At 42.7% G+C, this 22,604-nt stretch overlaps 1 protein-coding gene across 1 annotated transcript in view; it reads right to left on the bottom strand.

Moving 5' to 3' along the window:
• Window positions 1-22,271, bottom strand: part of LOC147902816 (uncharacterized) — an 82,860-nt gene extending 60,589 nt beyond the window's left edge. Inside the window, exons 1-6 of the mRNA XM_087373947.1 lie at window positions 22,263-22,271; window positions 22,064-22,153; window positions 12,874-13,039; window positions 12,377-12,666; window positions 11,418-12,229; window positions 10,966-11,128 (exon numbers count right to left, since the gene is read on the bottom strand). Of these exons, the coding sequence (XP_087230073.1) occupies window positions 10,966-11,128; window positions 11,418-12,229; window positions 12,377-12,666; window positions 12,874-13,039; window positions 22,064-22,153; window positions 22,263-22,271 (1,530 nt within the window). The remainder of the gene's footprint in view (window positions 1-10,965; window positions 11,129-11,417; window positions 12,230-12,376; window positions 12,667-12,873; window positions 13,040-22,063; window positions 22,154-22,262) is intronic.
• Between the last annotated feature and the right edge of the window lie 333 nt (window positions 22,272-22,604).

Genomic DNA, 22,604 nt, shown 5'->3' with positions numbered 1-22,604 from the left:
AACAGCAGCTTCTAAGTTTAGGATCACGCCCAGAAAAGATTGCAGTAGACCAGCAGCCTCTCCAGCCCTTCAGTTAGTCTAAAGTAGTTCTCCAATTCTCCCTTTTGTAGTGAGGGATTCCCCTCCATCCAGTACTTGTATATTCTACATTTGTATTCAGCCCTCTGATGCAGACATTGTTTATATTCATTTCCCCCTTCGAATGCCCGCTATATTCTCTCCCTCTGATTCTCACACTCACTCCATAGCATCACTTGTGTTTTGAGTGCATCATTATTTCGGTTTAGTTAGTATTGAGCAGAAGAGACACGGAGTCAAGTCTATCTCCCTGTTACACTGGTGCTGGACTGAACCGGGCCCTGGCCTTATATAGTCTTTTAGGGCAAACTGGATGACCCCTCGTCGGCTCGTCAACATCGACCGTTGACCTAGTCGGATGGTAAATGCCAACCGTTGACCAATCTTATCAAAAGTCAACGTTAACTAAAAAGTCAACACAATGACTTTTGACGAAAAAGTCCACTCTACGTTTTTTTCTTGCATTGTCTTCTAAGGTTTCCTGGCAGTATTTGATGGTGCTACAACCTCACGTTCTCTTGAAACTCGAACTAGGATATGAAGGGGGCCTCCCCATATGCTGAAGGAGGTGGTTGACTGTGGTAAACTTGGCTCATAAATCCCGATCTAGTGGAAATGAATCCCAATGAATCTTGATCTGGTGGAAATGAATCCCGATCTGGTGGAAACGAATCCCAATGTCTTTTGCTGACTTTTGATAAGGATACTTGCTGTGGGGGTTAATGATCCAAGAAGATGCTCAATGCGATTCTCCTCCGGTCATATTGGTGATAGGGGTAGAGGGAGACTTGTCGTGAGGGAAGCATCTTGGTCCTAATGTAGTACTACATCCTACTAGGGGGTCTTGACTGAAGCCCTCTAAACTATTGAAATCAAAGCTCAAGGCGGCACACCCCTAAGCCAAGACATGAACATTGACCCATGGCCTGGTATTTTGATATCTAAGCCTTGGTTCTGATAATCAGGTCGAACTTCAAACTAGTGCCCCCATCATGTCCCCAAGATGATATCCGCTGCCTGAGTAGGTTCAAACCAAAGTGACCGACTGTCTACCCACCCTAAGGTCTTCAAAGTGGTTGAGGTGACTTCCATGTTGCTCTCCACCTACTATCCAAGAAATGCACCACTTAAGGCAATGGTATCCATCAGCATAAGAGTCAACTGAGCCTGCTTAGCTACTTTGGTGGAAATGATGTCCTCGGAGCTCCCTAAATGTACCAAGATGAGGACCTTCTTACCACCAATATGCCCATAAAACTAGAACATTGTGGGAAACGTACGAGGCTCCTCCTTTTGCTGATCTTCAAGCTCCTCGATGACAGCTGATGTTCTTCTCGTAGGAGTTGAAGCTATGGATGAACCACCTGACGTAGCTCCTTCTACTTGAAGCTTCTAGAAGTGCGGGCAATCCTTCTTCTTGTGGCCGTACACATGACAATGGAAACATCAATTCTCTTTGGCATAGATCACTCGTGTCGTCGCTGCATCCAAGCACCCACCATAGCCATTGCTATCCTCCGTCATCCAGCTCTTCTTCTGTTGCCCATTCCCTCTATCGCTAGGCGTGGAGCCCTAGGACTTCTTACTATTGACTTACTTGGATCCTTGACTCTTGTGCATGAGCTTGAAATTCTGAACAAGCTCGTATGCATAATCTTGTGGCTTGAAACTACGAACCTCCCACTGGATGTCTGTATGCAGCCCATGGAGAAACTTGCTCAGCTTCTAGTTTTCCTCTAGCTGCAGCTATATGAACACTTGAGTAAACTTATTGGCGTAATAATTCACCGTCTCGGTGTCCCCCTGATGCAGCTCATCGTACTGACTCTCGAGTCTATCCATGTACTGAGGTGGCAAGAACCGTGTTCTGATATCTTTCACGAACTCCATCCACATATATAAAGAGGTGTCTCGTCCTTCTGGCACTTGAGCCACCAGTTGACCGCCTTGCGCGTGAGGTGCATTCGATGCGAGAATGCACCTCTCGTTTTCGTGGCTAGGCACAACTAAAAAATAGATTTCGAACTCATTGAGCCATGAAGTCAACACTAATGGTTCGGTCTTACCATCATACCGAATTAAATTGAGCTTCCCAGGAGAAGAAGCTTTGACGGGTGCTGGACTCTCTCTCAGCCTTCTTTTCCATGTGGGTGGAGCAAAGAAATGATAGTTGCCAGTCCCGTTCTTCCTTCTCGTCTCGAGCAGTGAGCTCTCTAAGCTCCTTGGCTCTTTGGGCCTCGAGCAGTTGGAGCTCCTTGGCTTCCTAAGCCTCACGATCACGTTCGTCTTTCGCCTCCCGAGCTGCTCCCTCGCACTCTCTGGTGATTGTCCTGCATCTCCTGGACCTAAACCATGCGGGCCAAGACTATCGGACTATTGTTGCTACATCTGCATCATGGCCATTGTAGCAAAAACTGACATAGAGGCCTCTGGGGTTGGGTTTTGTTGTGGTGAGGCATAGGAAGCGGATCTTGCCTCCCCACCAGTGTTGGACGTGCCACTAGCACTCATGGTGTCCTTTCCCAATCTTGTCTATGGGGCACAAACAATTCTTCATCCGCAGGCAGTCCTTTATGTGCTTAAGAGTCTTCCATCTCATTAAAAAAATCCGTGGACTATTCTACAGCAGTTCAGACATTGGTTTCTCTTGGGTCTACCAGTCCAAGGGACCATTCAGTTTCTGCATAGCTTGTGCAGTTCCTCAGGGTCTTCCACCTATTGGGTTATTGTAGCCATTTCCACAACTCAAGGGTCTTCCATCCCTGGGGCCATCTCAGCTCAGTCAGCCACCCAGATAATGAGCCTCTTGGGTCTACCACCCATGGGGATCATCGGGTACTGCAGAAGGATAGGCCACTACACTGTGCTCTAGGGTGGAAGACCCCTGAGCAAATGATGGACTCATACTGGTAGCTGCTAATGGGGACAGGAACTATGAGCTGGCTATGAGAAACTGTTGATGCTCTAGGAGCATTTGCTCTCGTTCTCGCCTACACTCGACCCCAATGCTGCCAAATTGGCACGACCTTCAGTCCGATGCACGGACATGGTCCAATGTTGTGCATCCTCCTTTGTCTTCTTTTCTTGCTCGCCTAAGAGCTGGAGCTGCTTAGAAAGAAGCCAATTATGCTCAAGGAGACAATGCTGGATGGGTCCATGATGGAAGACAAAAAGACCCATCAACTGCTGCAACAACGACTGCCACAGGAAAACAAATTCCCCCTAACCTTTGCCCCCGCAAAATGTAAACGCATAGGGGTGAAGAAGGGAGCCGGCCCGACTAGTCCAAAGTAGGGACAATATATAAAAATACATAATACATATTATCCCCAACATGCTCCCTCCTCTACTGGCTAAGTCCACATTACTAAGCTTTGCTGCCAGGAACCACGCTGCTCTAATACCAATGTAACATGCGGGGACTTGCTGTGTCAAAATATATGAATGCAGAAAGGAGAACTCAAGCATGAGAGACACCAAAGATCATAGTAACTATAGCACACTACATTATTTATACTGCTAGCATAAATGCCCTGACTATTGCTGTACATGAGTGCCAAATGGGCATACAAAACGGAGCTGATAAAACTTCCTAACTGCAATTGTGGAGCTATGCTGCTGAAGCAGACTTTCCAACCTCAAGCATACTTATTACTGGCCAACCCTGAGCTGAAAGTGCTTCTGGTCACCCTCTCCTTGGATCGCGATTTGTACGGCTGATATCTGCTGCTGTATGGTGGATTTCTGGAGAGGGCTGAGGGCTGCACAAGGTGCTGAGATGTTGCTGGATGCTGGGAACTGAATACCAACCTAAGGGGCAAATAGCCCTTGGTGGTCGGGTCACTTGACCCAGCTTGGTCGGCCGTGAGGACTACAGTACCTTGGGTGACCCAGTGGGCCTGCCAATGGGCTCTTGGAATGCCCCAAAAACCCTGCAAATACGCTGCATTGGAGTGCTGCGACATGGTGACTGTGCAGCCCAGTTGTCACTGCCACCTGTGCATAGCCTGTGCCTGGCACTGGTGCATGTGACACACAGGCTACAAAATCTAGAGGTCTATCATTATCATGGTGATGAAATCATGAAGCGTTTGATGAGGAACATCTTCGTTCTCAGGAGCAGCCAAGGCATGGGCTGCCATGGAAGCATATGAGACATGCTCACTCTCAAACACCACCACTAAAGATCTATAGTTGCTAGACTCACATGCCAGCAAGCACACAACAGGTTGGGGGATTGGTTTCAATCATTAAATCAGTCCACAATTTGTTGGATAGAAGTTTTGAATGCTTACAGACTGGAAATCAATGGGAATGGCACAATTCCAGTCATAGTTGCACGGAACCCATAGTTGCACGAAACGGCCGTTTCGTGGCCGGAAACAGAAACGACGAAACGGAAACGGCGTTTCGTCAAGAAATGCCGTTTCATAAAACCTGATTTGCCCTAACCCCTAAAAGACGTGATTTCGCCGCCTGGCTTCATCTTTCGCCGCCTCCCGCCCATTCCACTCCTCCTGTGCATCCTTGCTGCTCTCTCCACCTTCTCTAAGCTCTCTCCACCCCTCCATCCTTCTCTTGGACTCTGTACCTCCATCTTTCTCTCTCCATCCTTCTCATCCTTTGCTCCATCTTCTCCATCCTCAAGCTGCAGCTTGGCAGCCTACTCTCCAGACTCCATCCCTCCATCCCTCTTCTCTCCATCCTCTCTTTAATCTTACCTGTAACCTCTCCATCCTCCTCCTCTCCATCCTCCTTCACTTCTACCTCTGATCCTCCAGGCTCCTTCCACCTCTCCATCCTCTTTTACCTCTGAGCTCTCCATCCTCCTCCTACCTCTCCATCCTTTCTCACTTGTGACCTCTCCATCCTCCTTCTCACCTCTCCATCCTCCTCAATGCCGAGAGATGTTTATTGGGTCCATGTCTCCCTCCTGAATAGTTATAAAGGAGGCGGTGGCTCCAAGAAGTGGAGATGCAACTATTGCGGCATAAGCAAAACGGGGTCTATCACACGGGTGAAAGACCATCTAGCAGGTGTTCCCAGCAAGGATGTAGGACCCTATGAGTTCGTGCCTACTCCAGTGAAAGGTGGCCTAACAGAATGGAAGCGTGTGCGTATGGCAGCCTTGGCTGCAAAAAGTGGAGGACAAGGGCTGCAAGATGAAGAAGAGGCTGCTGACACTGAGCCATTGGTTGATGCCAGCACATTGGGTTCTGCAAAGAGAAGTAGAGGGGCATCAACTACATCGAGCGCGGGTCCTCGTGCTACAAGAACACCCTTGCCACATGGATCAATTAGTGTGGATGCTAGTGCGGGGAAAAGAGGATCACTGCAAAGGTCTAGCATTCAAGCACGCTTGCAAAAGCAAGCAGTGAAGGAGGCCACTAGTAAGCTCACAAAGCTCTTCATACAGTGTGCAATACCCTTTCATGTGGCGAAGACTACATGATGGAGGAAGGCCATGAGAGCCGTAAGCCGCATTGGGTATGAATGGGAAGGGCCTACATATGAGGCCTTGCGGACAAGGGAGCTAAGAAGAAAGAAAGAAAGAAAGAAAGTGTATTATTGTCCACTAGAGGCCAAAATGGGCCCATGGGACATCAAGAACTCTGCATACAAGATAGCACAAAATCAACGTGCCCCAAAGAAGAGGCATCGTCGAATATCATCTAAGTGCTACGCAATATAATGCAAGTGAAAGTACATAATGTCAAATCTGAGCCTAAATACAGAGTAAACTAGATGCAAGGAAACCGCCCCCGGGTGCAAAATGGGAGGGATGAGCACAATATGCCAATGCAAAGATACAAGTCCAGGTGTCACGGAGTCTGAGAACCAAAATAATACTGGAAATCCTGTCCATCGACTCTGCCTCCTGCTATGAGAGTACAAATCTGGGCAAAGGTGAGGTGAGCGGCTGGTGGGGCGAGATCTCCATGAGTAAGTCTCCTCCGAAATGCTGCCATCATCCTGGATCGTCTGGAGATGAAGCGGCGAGTACGTCCCCTATGTAACAAGATCCTGCGGCGTCTACAAACCATCTCATATGTACATCCACATGGTGGAGGCATGTGTCCTGTGTGGGCTCTGCCGTCCTCGTGCTCCTCCTGGTCTCTGTCCTCTGGTATGGCGTGTGCCTGAGCTCTATGAGGCTGGGCTCTATCACGCTCCGGTCTGTGCTCTCTGAAGTAGTCTCGCCGAAGCATAGTGGCCTCCCTGACATAAAGGGCTAGGCAATGCTGATCCTCGTAGTCCATCACTCGTGAGAGAGGTCCAAAGCCATCCGTGAAGAGAGAGGGAATGTGTGGAAGACCAAATGAAGCCCTTGAAAGAGACTTGGAAAAAATATGGATGCACACTCTTATGCGATGGATGGTCAGATGCACGCAAGAGGAATGTGTACAATATTTTAGTGTCTTCTTGCAAGGGAACCATGTTCTTGAGAGCCATAGACGCTTCCACTGCAGGTACAGTGATTACAGGGTTGTATATTTGGGAGCATTTACGGGCAGCCATTATGGAGATAGGTGTTGAGCATGTGGTGCAGGTGGTGATAGATAATGGCAGCAATTGTATGTCAATGGGTGCCATGTTAGAAGATGAGTTCCCTAAGATTGTGTGGACACCTTGTGCCTCACATTGCCTTGATCTTTTGATCGAGGACCTAGGGAAGATACCTTGGATTGATGCCATCTTCTCCACAGCCCGCAGTATCGTGAAGTTTGTCACGAAGAGACCCAAAGTCCTCAGCATCTATCGGGCTTACAGTGACCTTGGGCTTTTGAAACCTCCAACCACAAGGTTTGCTTACATGTTCATAGTGGTGGAGAGGCTTGTGCGAGTGCGCCAGGGCTTGTTGCGCACGGTTGTGTCTCGGGAGTGGGGAGATTGGGATGATAGAGGCCAAGCAAAGTCTATCAAATTTTTTCGCATGATCATGGATGAGTCTTGGTGGAATCAGGCGGAGGCATTAATCAAATCGATTAATCCTATCTACATGGTGCTTCGCATCATGGACATGGAGGGAAGCACATTAGGGCTCTTGTACGAGTTTATGGACAAGATTGGAGAGGCCCTCAACAGAAACACTTCCCTATCGCCTGATAAGTAAGACTTTTTACTTTTGTAATATGTATAATTATTGCAGTTACTAAATTGCAATTTGTTATCATGAAGCCTAGAATTTTCAGATATATATTATGTATGTACTATTATCTATAGTCTATGAATTTTGCATGCATAATGCATTCTAATTTCTTGCGGCATGATTTAGGGTTGAGTCCATCCGTGCTATATGGAATAAGTGGTGGAATTGGTTTCACCGCCCAATCCATGCGGTGGCACATGTATTGCATCCGCTCTGGCGCAGTCAAGAGCAATATGAGAATGACGAGTTGGAGGAGACATGATTTAGGGTTGAGTCCATCCGTGCTATATGGAATAAGTGGTGGAATTGGTTTCACCGCCCAATCCATGCGGATCCATGCGGTGGCACATGTATTGCATCCACTCTGGCGCAGTCAAGAGCAATATGAGAATGACGAGTTGGAGAGGCCCTCAACAGAAACACTTCCCTATCACCTGATAAGTAAGACTTTTTACTTTTGTAATATGTATAATTATTGCAGTTACTAAATTGCAATTTGTTATCATGAAGCCTAGAATTTTCAGATATATATTATGTATGTACTATTATCTATAGTCTATGAATTTTGCATGCATAATGCATTCTAATTTCTTGCGGCATGATTTAGGGTTGAGTCCATCCGTGCTATATGGAATAAGTGGTGGAATTGGTTTCACCGCCCAATCCATGCGGTGGCACATGTATTGCATCCGCTCTGGCGCAGTCAAGAGCAATATGAGAATGACGAGTTGGAGGAGGGGATGCAACAGTATCTACAAAATTGGACGGGTGGTGACTTGGAGATGCAACGAAGAATGGAGGATGAACTTCTATTGTTCCGCAATCACAGCCTCTCCTTTGGTCGACCTACGGCTAGGCTCCGAGAGACACAATTGCAACCTGTCTCCTGGTGGGAGAAATATGGCAACTATACTCCTACTTTGGTAAGAGTCTAAGAGACAAGTTCCAACGCCACTAGTTAGAGCTTAGTCGTTAAGTAATTTGAAGTTTTATCTACTACAAAGATGTTTAAAGTTATCAAGTTCCTGATACTTTATCTTTGCTTAACTGGCTTATGGCAGAAACACCTTGCTATACGTGTTCTCTCACAGGACTGCAGTTCCGGTCCTTGTGAGAGGAACTGGAGTACTTGGGCCCTCTTTCACACAAAGAAGAGGAACAGATTGAGCACGGCTCAATTGGAGCGGTTGGTGTTTTGTCATTGCAACCTCCGTCTCCTTGAGTTCGCCGCCGGCTGCCCTGAACCTCGCCAAGTGAATGTAGACAAGGTGGACGTGGAGAAGATGAAGGCCATACCAGATATCCCACGGGAGGAGCTGGACATATACACCATGTTGTATGAGGAGCTGTCAGCACCAGCACACCACACACGATCATACACTCAACCATCTAGAGATGGTGCTAGTACTTCAGTTGCACCCGATGGTCCTGATCCTGATGTTGATGATTCTTCTTCAAACAGTGACACAGATGCCTCAAGCTTTTCTGAGGACGCAGAGGATGACGATGACGAGGAGTCCATGGATGATGCAGATGATCAGTAGTCCTGCTGCTTTTTTTTATATCATCCATGGGTGCTTTTATTTTGAGTCTTGCATGACTCATGAGTCATGATCATGAAATTTGTGGATCATGAATCATGATCATCTATGGAGTCTGGAGTCTGGACATTGGATACTTTCAAGTTTCAAGTTTCAAGTTTCAACTTGTGTGCTAAGTTTAAACTTTAAAGTACTTCAAACTTCTAAATTTCAGATTCTTGTAAGTTGTAATGCCAAACTTGTTAGTCGTGACTCATGATACATGTTGATTTCAGATTATTGAAGCATCATTCAAGAATTTAGAATCATAGAGGCATGAATGATGCATTGATGCTTGAAGGCTGAAGCTTCAAGTATAGATAATTGTAATTTGTAATATGTATGATTTGCACTCTATTGATAATTATATTATGTATAAAAAATAAATTTTTATACATAAATTGTATCATATTGCCATTTCTTCCGTTTCCGTTTCGGCGGGGCCCGGAAACTCCGTTTCTTCCGTTTCCGTTTTGGCTGGTAACTATGATTCCAGTGTCGGTTTCACATGACGAATGTGTGAAGGACCCGAAGAATGTGAAATATGTGCCAAGTCCTCGAAAGAACTTGCTTTCTGTTTCAGCATTATGTGATGATGGGAATGTTATACTCTTCACAAAGCACAGGATTTCCATAAAGGATTCATGTAACAGAGTGTTAGCAGACATGTGACGCCTTTAGACATTTCAAATTTGATGGCAAAATGATGAAAAGAGAAATCGCATGTTCCACATCTAAACAACTCACTACATATCAGCTCATATTAACCCCAAAAGCCTTTGCACATTGAAAAGACTTAATATGGTGGATGCCTTCGATCCAATACGGCTACATTTCGCTTTTTGTGAGGATTGTATTTTTAAGGAAACGCGCAGGTTGCCTTTCCAAAAGTATAAGCAGAAAACGGCACCAATCCCTCTTGATCTTGTGCACTCACATTTGGTGGGGCCTATGAACACAGCCTTTTGGTGGAAAGAAATATATCTCGACAGAGGAGGTAAGTACAAAACTAATGAGTTCAAAATATTTTGCAGCAAACAAGGCATCAAGCATACTACCTACACTCTTCAGCAGAATAGAGTGCAAAGAGGAAGAACATGCAAGTCTGGCGGACGGGGACGAGAGATGCTCACCTCACTAGATGGTCTCTTCCTTGGAGTATGTCCTTCGATCAATCCCTAGATCCAGCTTCCCTGTGCCTGATGCAGCGAAAGATCCATCAACAAGAATTTGCAGATCATCACTTGGACAGGGAAAGCCTTCTCTGTTTGCATATACCCAGGAGGTGGACTAGACCAACGCAAATAGCAAGGAGAGCCATCCTCTTATCAATGCATGGCAATCTTAACTGAGTGGACACCCTTGGGCAGGTTACAATGGCAGTTCTTCATATTGTGGATTGGCCAACAACAGACACCTATTTTGATATAGCTTTTAGCTCACAACCATCAACGGTCATTCTCAATGGGAACTTAGAAGAGCAGATGGCACAAACAAGAAGGCATGTTTTAGAAAGCCCGGAATGTTCAGCATCAGGGTAGCAACTTGATTCTAGAAAATTTGTAGAGTAGCAACTGTATCATGAGTACGTGAGGCATTGCCAATTATATAGACTTCCTGCATCTTTTTTGAGAAAGCAAAAGATGTTTTGCATCAGGATGCTGAGCGGCCATAATGGTAGGGTAGCATCTAGATTCTAGATAGGGCTATAGAGTGGCTTCTTGGAAAGCTGTAGCATGGGCAAGTTTGCATCGCCACTTCTAGATGGCATCCCTGTATAGGTGATTGACAATTTGACACCCTATGTTGATGACCCTGGAATAAGCCCATACATGAGAAGGAAACAATTCCCAGATGAAGTATTCTGAGTAACTCGCATGATGGCGCAGCTTGCTGCTTCCTGCTGGGCCTCCATCACATAGAGATCCATGTTAATACAAGCAATCTATCAAAAGCCGTCCTAAAATCCATTCCATAGGTAATAACTCGGCTGAATGTGGATTGTTCACAGCCAGTGCAATGATAAATGCATCCACGGATGTAGGTCATGAACTAATAAGTTAAATTCCTGTTCCATTTGAAACATTCCTCTCCAAGAGACATTTGATGGCATGGATCAGGCAACAAATCCTCTTGTGCAGTCAGGATCATGGCAACTTTCTGTTCAGACTCATACCTACTCATTTCAACGTGCATTGACCATGAGAAGAAGGCTTTCTTCAAACTTCGGATTTCAGCTTGCTTTTCCTTGCACCATATCCATGCTTCACACCAATGTTTATATCTGATGTGCATTAACCAAGCAGTGATGATAGACAACCTGCAATCACCACAAATGTATATATTTACGGTGCCCTTCCACGACCAACAAAAGGGGTGGAAAAGAGAAGAAAGATACAGATCCCGAGTAATAAGATATTAATCTGCGAAAACAGAACAAACAGATATTCGGTATGCACAATGTGGATAAAAAGGGCAGAGAAAATGCTTGGAGGATGACCTAAGGGATGTATGTTCTCTCTGCAAACAAGGCTGGCAATGCAGACTTGATCGTGGATACTAAAGCCTATCATAGCAAAATTACAGAATTCAGATATTGTTTGTAATACCTCATTTTAGTCGCTTTTCTCAATCTTACTTTGTTGATCAGCTTATTCCCCGATCGTTCAGCTGCCAAGTAAACAAAAACACTTTTTTTCACACGCCTCTCTCTCTTCCATTTCAACGACAACCTGAAATCTCTATTTTGGCTTTGTCTGACTGCTGTCCCAAACCACGATTGGAATAACTTTCTTTTGAATCTCCAGAGTCTACGATTGACAAATGATGTGCTTCTCGCACCCACAATCTCTGTCCTTTTGGCGATCCCAAACCAATCTCTGAAACATGGTCTAATCAACATTAGTACCCTCTGCCTGTCGCTGGCAAGGACATGTTTGGACTTCTCCATATTCTTAGTTCTATATTGCATCCAGCGAGCAAAATATTTGCGTACTCCTTTCTCGACGTAGAGCAGCTCAGCAATAGCATTGTTATTTGCACTCTCTTCCGTGAAAAACAGCCACCTTTTCCAGGCCTTTCGCAAGTGACTTGCTGTCCAGACAATCTTTGCCCGTCTCTCTTGATTTCTGTGGTACATTCTCTTGCAACAAGCGATCCGCAACAAGGCGCCGAGTTTTACTAGTATTCGCCGATGTGCCATATTCGCAAGCGCCTCGGACTTCGTCCACAGATCCTTTCTTAAGCTGATCCAATCTCGCCACCCGCACATAGAACGGACGATCATCCTGTCCTTTCTGAGCGCCAAACATTTCTGCAGCAGCCGTTTCTTTGCTCTGCATGCTGCATGTAGGCGTAGTAACGCTCCAAACCATTTCGCCAATACTGATCGATTCCAGAAACGTTCGGCTCTCAATAGCACCTGGACGATCAGAAACCACAGAAAGTCCATATTGTACCATAGGAATGCAATGGCCATATGCAGATACTACGGTAGCGCTGCTTCAAGAAACGCGGATACAATGGTAAAGAAAAGGTTTCACACACGTCTGGAGCCACTGCATTGTACCTTCTTCTTCCTGCGGAGTTTGCAATAGCGACGCCATCGGCTGAGAGCTCCAACAAGGTGCTTGAAATAAAGAATGGATTGAGCGCGCTCGACAAGGCGAGATTCGACTTGGAGGAGGAGGGAAATTTGCTCTTGAGCTGCGACACTGGTGATTAAAAGATCCCGATCTCTGAGGGCCTGTAATTCCCATTTGGAAGCGACATCCTTTGCCTGCGAAAATGGAGGAGACGAGAACAACAAGAAAGATTTCAAACCTGCATCAGACTTATCAAGTATGCATGTTACTCTTCCTGCACACATATGCATGTTGTTACTCTTCTAGCACACGTATCACGTATGCATGTTCCTGTTCTAGCACACACATATGGGGGTGTTCAGACGGGGTGCATGTTGGTGCTTTGGATAGGAAGATGGGCACCACTTGTGGTCGTTCACACCACCTCGTGGAAACGATTTACATGTAAATGTTCAATGGCTCACTCGATTTTGCTACAGACTTGAACGGTTCAACCGCGTTTCGTCCACTTTCTTGCTGCGTGTATTTGCCTTTTCAACGACGGCGGCCAGGCAGGTGATGGCTGCCGCATGAGCAACACTGAACGTTTCGTCGTAGCTGCTAATCTTTTTCATATCCTTTTGGATTTTCTTTTTATGACTAGTTGTCTTCAATAATTATTCACCTCTATGTCCAAATTTTCATATAATTGTTAGAATTGTAATCACATTTTTTGCAGCATGTAATTCGAGCTAGCTCGGTGTACTTTAATTACTTATATCTTTGACTGACACAAAACCATTAAGTATTAATAGGTTCAAGAACTTCATGGAGGTAAGGTCACCTACTCACAGATTGTGGCTGAGGGCATATTGAACAAGTTAAAAAGTATACGTGAGGGCACACCTAAATTCTCAACTCAGGCCATGAACATTAGAGTGCATCTATTATGGATAGAAGCATAAGAGCAACTATGGAGCAATGGAAGCATGAGATGAGGGTCCTAAGGAGGGAGGAGGAGGATGCAATGTCAACTATAGAATATGAGAGAGTATAGAATAAGGATATCAAACCCAATGCAGAGTAGGCACCTTGAGGAAGAGCAAGCACAACCCTAGGTAGAGCAAGCACAACCTAGGGCAAGTTGAAGCCACCAAAGCCCAAGCAAGGGTTGCCACAATTTAGGTGCTTGAGTGGAGGTAAAGAAGAAAGGGCAATAACTCACATCAAGTACTCAAATTAGTAGCTAAAGAATATTGAAAGATACTACTTGATTCAACAACTGTGAAAGCATATTGAAAAAGCTAGAATCATGAGTTAGGAGCTCAAATAAACCTTGAGGACCATGCAAACTGTGGATTCAAGCCATGCAAAGAACAATTATTTTAATACAATATAATTCACTACTATGAGAATATTTTACTAGAGCATAATTCACTATTATGAGAATACATTTTGATGTTGTAGGATATTGCTAAAGCTCTTGATGGTTATCAACTTTGTGAAATGCAAGATAGATGACTCTCAGATTGCCTAATGTTATATAGGGTTCCTCAAAAACTTTATCAACTTCAAATCATGTTGTGGGAGTCAAATTCAGCTATTGCCATGAGCAAGCAGACTGTGGAGGTGTTGAAAGAGGATGTTCATACCCTTAGGTTGAGGGAAAGAAACAATCAAGAAAATGTTGCTTGTGAGCAAAGTCACATCTCACAACAGCATTTTCTTCCATGGATTATTCTATTTCCATGCTCCAAGGTGCTCATTACATAAATTGCAAGCACCTTATCACGGATGAGTGTCAAATGCAATGTTCCTAATATAGCCACCCTTGGCATTTATTTTGTTGGGTTGTGCATGTGAAATCAACGTCAAAATGTGCAATTTATCAGCTACCATTGCCTAGATTGCGGATTAAGTAAATATGCCTACATACTAAAAATGTATGTGAAGAGAAAGTATCAATAGCAAGAGCAATATATGGTGAGACGCCCTCCTTCAAAAAATGGTAAAACCAAGCTTCTTGATAAAGGATCCAAAGTGCGAGCAACAATGAATCCAAGTATTGCTCAATGGGATTTATGAGGGTAGGATAATTGTGATTTTGCATGATTGGCATACTATCATTAGGATTTTTATCGTCATTGCACAATTGGTTTAGGCCAATCGATTAGCCTAGCAACCCAATTGGGCTCGTCTCATTGGGATTTTATAGTAAATTGGAATAAAAAATGAGAATGGAGAATAATATTAAGTCCATCTTAATACCGATAGATCCCTGCCCATCTTGACAAACTCATATATAACTCCTATTTTGAAAGTATTGCCCTAGTGAGATGGAATTGAGTTGCAATTATTAATCAAATCTTATTAATATAAATCACTCATTGCCAATTAGTTGGCTCACAGAGTGGATGAAGAGATGGGGGCAAGGGTGATGGGATGTCTATACATCAAGCTTCCACTATTTTTTCCCCAAAGGATGGTGATAAGACATCTGCCCATCATGCTTCTACTACTTCATTACCCATCATGGTTATGAGACATCTATCCATCATGCTTCTATTGGCTTTCTCCCAAAGGATGGGATTTCTCACAAAAGAGAAAGCTATCATGGAATATATCATGCTTCTGCTACTTATTTCCCACTTGATTGGATTGCTTAGGCTAGAGAAGGCAACTCCTCTTTGATCTTGCTCTCCCACTTGATGGGATTCCTCAGGTAAGAGAAGCTATTATGGAAAGAAGAGGGACACACATATAATTATCTCTATCTTTGAACCCCTATTTGTTGCCTCAAACTCAAAAGTGGGCTTCTACCCTTTACCATTACCTTCCAAGAGGTGATGCAATCTTGAATACAATGATATTATGATGAATGATGCATAGGAATTTGTTGAACCCTTGAAGGCAAGAATAATGTAAGCTATGAATAGGTCTATAGAGTCAAGCATAGGGCTAACAAAACTTAGGTTAATACAAGGCAAGGTTAGTTGTGAAGGGTAAGCACAAAAAGAAGACAAAGACGTTGAGGAGACGGTAACAAAGAGGCCAAAAGGGTTCACTAAAAAGAGACTAAATATCTTGTAATGTTAAATGAAGAAGGAATTACATGGTCTCAAGCAAAGCCCAAGGGCTTGCTACAATAAGATTAACACCTATTTTAGAGCAAGGCTTTACAACATTCAAAAGAGACTAAATATCTTGTAATGTTAAATGAAGAAGGAATTACATGGTCTCAAGCAAAGCCCAAGGGCTTGCTACAATAAGATTAACACCTATTTTAGAGCAAGGCTTTACAAGGAGCAAACTTGATCGTAGAGTGTATGTGAAGAGGAATGTATATGCTCACATAGTGATTGCACTCTATGTTGACAACTTCATCATAGCAAGTAGCAGGAGAGCTTAGTCTTTGAAAGCAAGTTGAGATGTATAATCTCAGATTGGATGTAAGGATGGTATTTTTGTCAACCAAACTTAATATATTGGATCCATGTTGGAGCTAACATTTTACATAATTGGCATGAGTTTTTTGCTATCATAAAGCATTCTAAAATGTTGTCAAATTGGAAAAGCAAGGTAGTTTAAGGGAGAAGGCTTTTCTTTTTCAATAAAAAAAACTTCTATTGAGTATGAAAAGAATTCAATGAAAATACCTCTATTAAGTATGAAAAAAGCCCCAAGATCAGTGCTCATGACAAAAGTATATCATGCATAGTGTGAAAAACAAAATACACTTGAGTGGATAAACTCATCAAGAAGAGCTAGCAAAACTCATTAAGAAGAGCTAGCAAAGCACCGAAATTGAGGCTGAAAATGCCCCTTCAAACTTGTGGTGGAATCAAGAAAAAAAGGGAGCCACTCCGCTCTCTAAGGAAGATAGTCCTCCTAGCAGAGGCTGCTTGGGAAGACCCCTACCTGCTCAAGCAAATGGCTATCAGATTGTGTAGCATGTTTGTCCAAATATTGGCAAATGAGGGAGATGGATGGACCAGGAGCCATGTGTCTGTGCATCTATGAGCAAAAATGCTTGCTAAGGTCTTCCAAAAAGTAATTAACAAGGCATGTGCATGTCTGTAAAACAAGAGAGGGGAGCAACATCCAAAGAGTATGAATCAAGAAGTGTCATGGAGCCAAAAGATCTCAAGAAGAGTCATGCCTCTTATAAAAGACTTGAGGGCCCAAAACAAAAAGCCAAGCCACCAAACCCCAATGCGTGAAGAAGGGGGAGGGAACAAAGTATTACAAATTCTAAAAATCCCCTTTCAAAGAAACTTTGCAGTAAAAAAGGTAGCAAGGGCAAGTACAGGATTATCCAAACCTAGACCTCCATAGTCAATTGCATCCCTCCGTGCATGAATAGAAAGCCAAAATAAAATAATGATTTTCTATTCTTGAGGGACTTCCAAAGTCTTCTTGAAATAGATTTCTACAAGACTATAGAAATTTGAAAATTCTCGCCGTGAGGAGCTTTAGTGGGCTTCCAACCCTTAAGGCTGAGCTTAAACCTACTATCATTGTTAATTGGGTAGCGAAATAAAGAGAGGCTCTTCTCATGTTTTCCTACATCAATCCAATCCCTCCCTAGAGTCCCACTTTGAGACTCGCAATAACAATGTGAGAACCAAATTCTCTACTTCCTTGTGAGAATTTCTCAATACTTGAAAGCATTTTTTATGTTTGCCTAGTACTAGACCCTATTCCATGTAGTATCCAAGTACTTGATCTAGTAAAATTCTTTAATCGTAATAAGCAGTTTACTCTTGTATACCACTATGCATTATTTCTATATAAGTACTATCTAAGACTAAGTACAAGTATAAAGTTTTTAGGATTGTGCTATTGCATAGTGTTATGTTTTGAGTATTGAAGATCAACACTTCAAAAGAAAAAGTATGAACACAAGGATTTATCTATTTCCAAATAGTAATATTTTTGCATTATAAGCTCCCTAATGGCCAACATTGTGATTGAAAGATTTAAGACATCTCCTTGTTGGGATCTAGAGGCCACCTCTCAATACAAGCCTCCATCTGAGGAGGACATGGGCGAGGTTGACCAGTAGCAAGAGAAGGGAAGAGAGAAGAGAAATTGGGCTAAGGAAGGGGCTAGCATGGAGGTATATCTACAAAGAAGAAGACACCCAAACTACCTTCCATGTATGCATCATGTCAAGCTATCACATGGGTAGCACATGGGATCTAAAGATGCTGCTGCATAGGGTATTGTGGAGGGACTGGCTATGGCAAGAGAATGGCCTATCCTTGGGGCCTTGTCGGCCACAAAGGCTTGTTGGTCTAATCAAGGGCAACGTCGCAACGTTAGTGGTTTCGCAAGAGGGTGGGACTAAGCAACCAGGTCATCCATCTAGGGGTCAAGAAATGGGTTGCTAGTCTCCAAAACTACAAATAGGAGTAAGGCCTACTTCTAGGCTAGCACACACAAGAACAAGTCAGCTATAGGATGGCTACCAAGCATCCAGCCCTACATAGGGCCTCATTTGTGAGATGTCTAGGCAAGCATGCAAATCACCACAAGGGTGAAGAGTAGAGAAGTAGTATATGCATAGACCATTGAAGCCTCAAGCACATAGGTTGAGGACTAAAACAAATTGCGGCAGGACAACATGCAGAAGGCCTTAGGAGCCCACATTATGACAGCATCTTGCTACTTGATGGTAGTGAATTTGTGTGATCTCGAGAAATTCTTCCAATGCAAGGAGTTGGTTGTAGCAAGCAAGCTCTCTATTTCATTTGGCTTGGTATATAGACCATAGTGTGAGTTGGTATACCCCTCAGCTCAGTCTCTCTAACATGGTGTCAGAGCCAATCTCATGAGTTGGAGTCTAGAATATCTGCGACCATGATCTAGTCCAAACCAATCCATGGTGACCTTACCAAGCAAAAAGGAGATTCCACATTTTGGTGTGACAAGTTAGGCTTGCAGTGTGCTTTTATAGGAAGGATCTAGACTTCAGGTCATCTACATCCTACCATGGCATCCAGCTCAAACATTCCAATTTAAGTGATGAGTTAGATGAAACCAACTATTCAATTTGGAAGGAAAAATTCAAAGCCATCTTGTGGCCACCAAGATATGGGACGTGATAAAAGGGGTAGGGCTAACACTCGGGATTCAACATAATAGATCCAAATAAGGCAGAGGAGTGGAATCTCATGGATGAGTTGCACTCTCTAGGATATAAGGACTATTGTAGATTGTTGATTCCTCAAAGGACTATTGCATTCTCCATGCTCATTGCTTATAAGGGCTACTATATATGTGTTAATTCCTCATATCCAATTAGTGGAGATAGTGAATGCAAATACCTATTGCAAATGTGTTAATTCTTCATATTCAATTAGTGGAGATAGCACATCAAGCATAGGAGACCTTGAAGGATCTCTATAAAACTTAAAAAATAGGGAGGATGAGCATACTCTAGAATACATTGTTTACCATGATGAGTCTCACATGGCTTCCTTGTAAAAGGTTCTAAGGGATGAAATGGTGGCAATCAATCACAAGGTGGATATGGGGATGCTCTTGGTCAACAAGCTTCCAAGGAGCCATAGAGGGCTGATAATAACCATTACACCTAGAAAATAATCAAATCCAATTACCTTTGAGGATTTGGGACCATTGTCTCTTCAGGAGGAAGCTTTAATGACATTGTATCTATGAACAGGATGATAACAAGAAGGCTTTAGTGGCCAAGGGTAAGGCAAAAAAGAAGCAAGATGCTAAGGATTGATTAAAGGATGATGGGGACTCTATGGTGAAAGCAAAAAAAAGAAGAAGAAATGTTTTGATTGTGGCAAGCCTAGACATTTTGCTAAGGATTGCAAGAAGAAGGATGACCAAGCAAAGCAAGAGGACCAATCAAAGGCAATGAAATTTGGCACAAAAATTGCAAATGCAATAACTAGAGAGCTTTTCTTAGTGGTTGTTCCAAGCATCCCTGATTAATGTTTGCAGACCCATATGGGACAATGTTCATGGTGGATATTGAAGAATGGTCCACAGATCTAGCCTTTGTGGTAGAGGTGGAGGATGACAAAACTTTCTTAGACACAAAACCTAAGGATGAGGCTACTATCACTAGCAAAGATAAAAATCAAGGTGGGCACTCAGAAATGAAGCCTCATGGGCTAGGGTCATCAATGGCCACATGGAATTCTCATGGTATGTCTTCTAAATCAAATTTATTGGAGACTTAAGTAGATTTCTTTGAGGTGGCTATTTGTATAGGAGTTCTCAAGTGTTTGGAGAATGGAGGGTGGAATCTTTCATATAGACAAAGGGGGAGTTCTCATTGCGAAGGCTTGTGGTGCCTGCTCTACAAGAATACTTTGGAGACTGGTGATGAAGATTCGAGAAGTTCAATTTGCTGACCACTGCAAGTGATCAAGAGGCTTCTGCATGGTGTCCCACTTGATTGACTTATGAGTTTCCAATTCTAGAATAAGTTGGATTGATTCTTGCTAATGGGGATATATGACAATTGACCACAACGATTTCACCATGCACGACTCATGAACCATGTGGTATATGGTGTTGGTTTGTTGTCAGGTTGGAAGAGACCTCATATGTATGGTGCTTCGTAGGGTCCACGCTATTCTTTATTTCCAAGGGGGATAGATGGATGGTCATTTGTCGTTTGGAGGAATATGGTCTTATCATTTGCAAGTTGACAAGCTAGTAAGCTCATGGGTGAACCTGTTGGAGGTACCTAGATTGCTTTGGGAGACAAGAATGTTCGTGAACATGATTTGTAGTGCCACACGTGGTTGGTGCTGTGATGCATGGATGGTACATGGTTCCAAATGGTGTACATGTACGGGGTTGGACCTAAAGGAGTAGAAGTTGTGGGTATGATGACCAAAGATCAAGGACATCTTCAAATGTTCAAAAGAGATCTTTTGATGAGGAAGCTGGATGGAGGCAATGCATGGACTAGATTGGGGGGGCTAGAGGGAGTGTTTGGGATCTAGGGGTCACCTCCCCATCCCATATGATAAGACATGGGGACCAAACGAAGAGAGTGGATCCATGTGGATAGAGGAAAGAATAACTGGTTAAGCAACATCAACAAGCTCTTAGCTGAACTTAGAGAGGATTTTCCCATTCAGGGAATGACGAGCAACAATAGTTATCTTCATTTAACTCCTAAACATCACCTTGATAAGAAGCGAACTTCATGATGTGCAATCTTAAACGAAGGCGTTAACAAACACAATCTCAAAATCATGTATAAATGCAATACACACAAATTTTATGAAAAGAAAAATGCATGCACGAAGGGAAATGCCACATGGAACCCTTATGTGATATCCCACATGTAAGAACCTAAAATGCTGAAACCCCAAATAGGATGTTCGTATTATATTTTGAAATTGGGCAGCTTTGGATGGAGGTGGATGGATCAAAGGCCTAGGATGCACAAAATGGTGAGCAGCTACACAAAGGCACCTCAAGTGGGCTCCAAACTGGCAAACTTTGACAAATAGGAGGGCATTAAAGAGGACAAAGGCGCCACTAGTTGTTGACCATTGGATCTTGGCTACACAATTGAAGGGTGGCGATTTAGGTGCATTTTGAAGGGTGGAGATGCATTTACAAGATTGGATGACTAGGATTTGAGCACATAATCAATGGCCTGGATTGAAGCACCTTTTTGGTCCATCTCTCCCCTTGGATCTCTTTCAAATGAAATGGATTGCCCAGATTGAAGCGCCATTTTGATGCATCTCCCCCCTTGGACCTCCATCAAATTAATGGCGACAATTGAAGCGCCTTTTGCTTTCATGTCCTCCCTTAGATCTCTTGCAAATCAATCGCTAAGATTGTGGTGCTTCCTCCTTTAATCCCCTCCCTTGGATCTATTGCTTGATGAAGGATTTATATTTTATCCCTCTAATCCTTTGATGGTATCCCTTAGATCTACCCCTTGATCTAATGGCTAGGAGTGCTCTACCTCAAATTTGAATATATCCCTTGGATTGGAGATTAGATCAAGGGCTCGGAGTGAAGATCATGGGTCTAAACTATGGGTACGCATAAATGCTTTTGTCAACTTCAACATACCATTGCCTCACACCTCATAGCACTCTCATTGATATACCTCAAATCACTCTCTAATGCCTTGAAATTAGGAAACACTAATTCGAGGCCCTTTTGAGACCCTATTTCTCCCCTAATGCCTGATTTTATGTTGCTCTAGACATTTATTTATAAGCTTTAAATCTCAAATTTGAAAAAAAATTAACCTTTCGCCTTGTTTCTCAAAAAAATTTAAGAACATTAAATTTGTTTTCTACTTTTGTGTGTTCAAAGTCAGTTTTTATTGAGGATTTAATATAATAATCATTTCATGTCATTGCCTCATATATGTGGATTTTGAAAAATATATATTGTGATCCAAGTTATAAAAGTAAGTTTAAAAATCATTAGGATGAGCATGTACAAATTATATATTTTGGTTGGTGCAAATATGTAAGGGCACAATAACTATTAAAATTGTATTAGAGAACAAGTACTAACATTCATCCATTTATAAACATCAAATTTTGATCTAATTATATTCGAGATAGCTATTGCTAAAGTGAAGTTTTAGTCATCCCATCTATACATGTATGATAAAAACACACATAAATATAAAAGGTTTCAAAAGTTGTAGCTATTACATTTACCTCACTTAATAATTGTTTTAAAATGTCATTTTGATGTGCTAGCTCAAGTAAAGCTGTGTTCTTTTGCCATTCCCAATTTGATGATGCCACCTTTTTAATGCAAATCAAAATATAATTTATATTTCTTTCCACAAGGCACAAGGTTTGTGTTTGTAAAAAATAAACCAACCCATTTTTCAATACTTCAAATGGTTTTTACTTTGCACATAAAATTAAGATGAAATATCCTCTAAGTTCATCAAATTTATCAAGTCAAAGATACTATAACTTTGTGTATCATTTTAATGCTTCAAAATTGAAAATGATTGATAATTAAAATAATGAGGCATCTATGTCCAACAATATATAAGAAATTTTTACACGAAAAACTATGAACAAATTTGTGAAATGAAAACATAATGGATGAAGCACATGAGGGTTTAGGGTTTAGGGCTTAGGGTTGTATTTTTGAAAACCCTAGAAAACTTTATCTTGTTGCATTACAAGTGAATTTTGACTTTCAAGGTTTGAAATATTCTTAATTACTTTGATGATAATATGC

Source organism: Dipteris shenzhenensis, chromosome 4, assembly GCF_047967505.1.
Source record: "Dipteris shenzhenensis isolate YYH24624 ecotype China chromosome 4, Dip_SZ_1.0, whole genome shotgun sequence".
Taxonomy (NCBI): domain Eukaryota; kingdom Viridiplantae; phylum Streptophyta; class Polypodiopsida; order Gleicheniales; family Dipteridaceae; genus Dipteris; species Dipteris shenzhenensis.
This window is presented reverse-complemented; position numbering and strand designations above follow the sequence as displayed.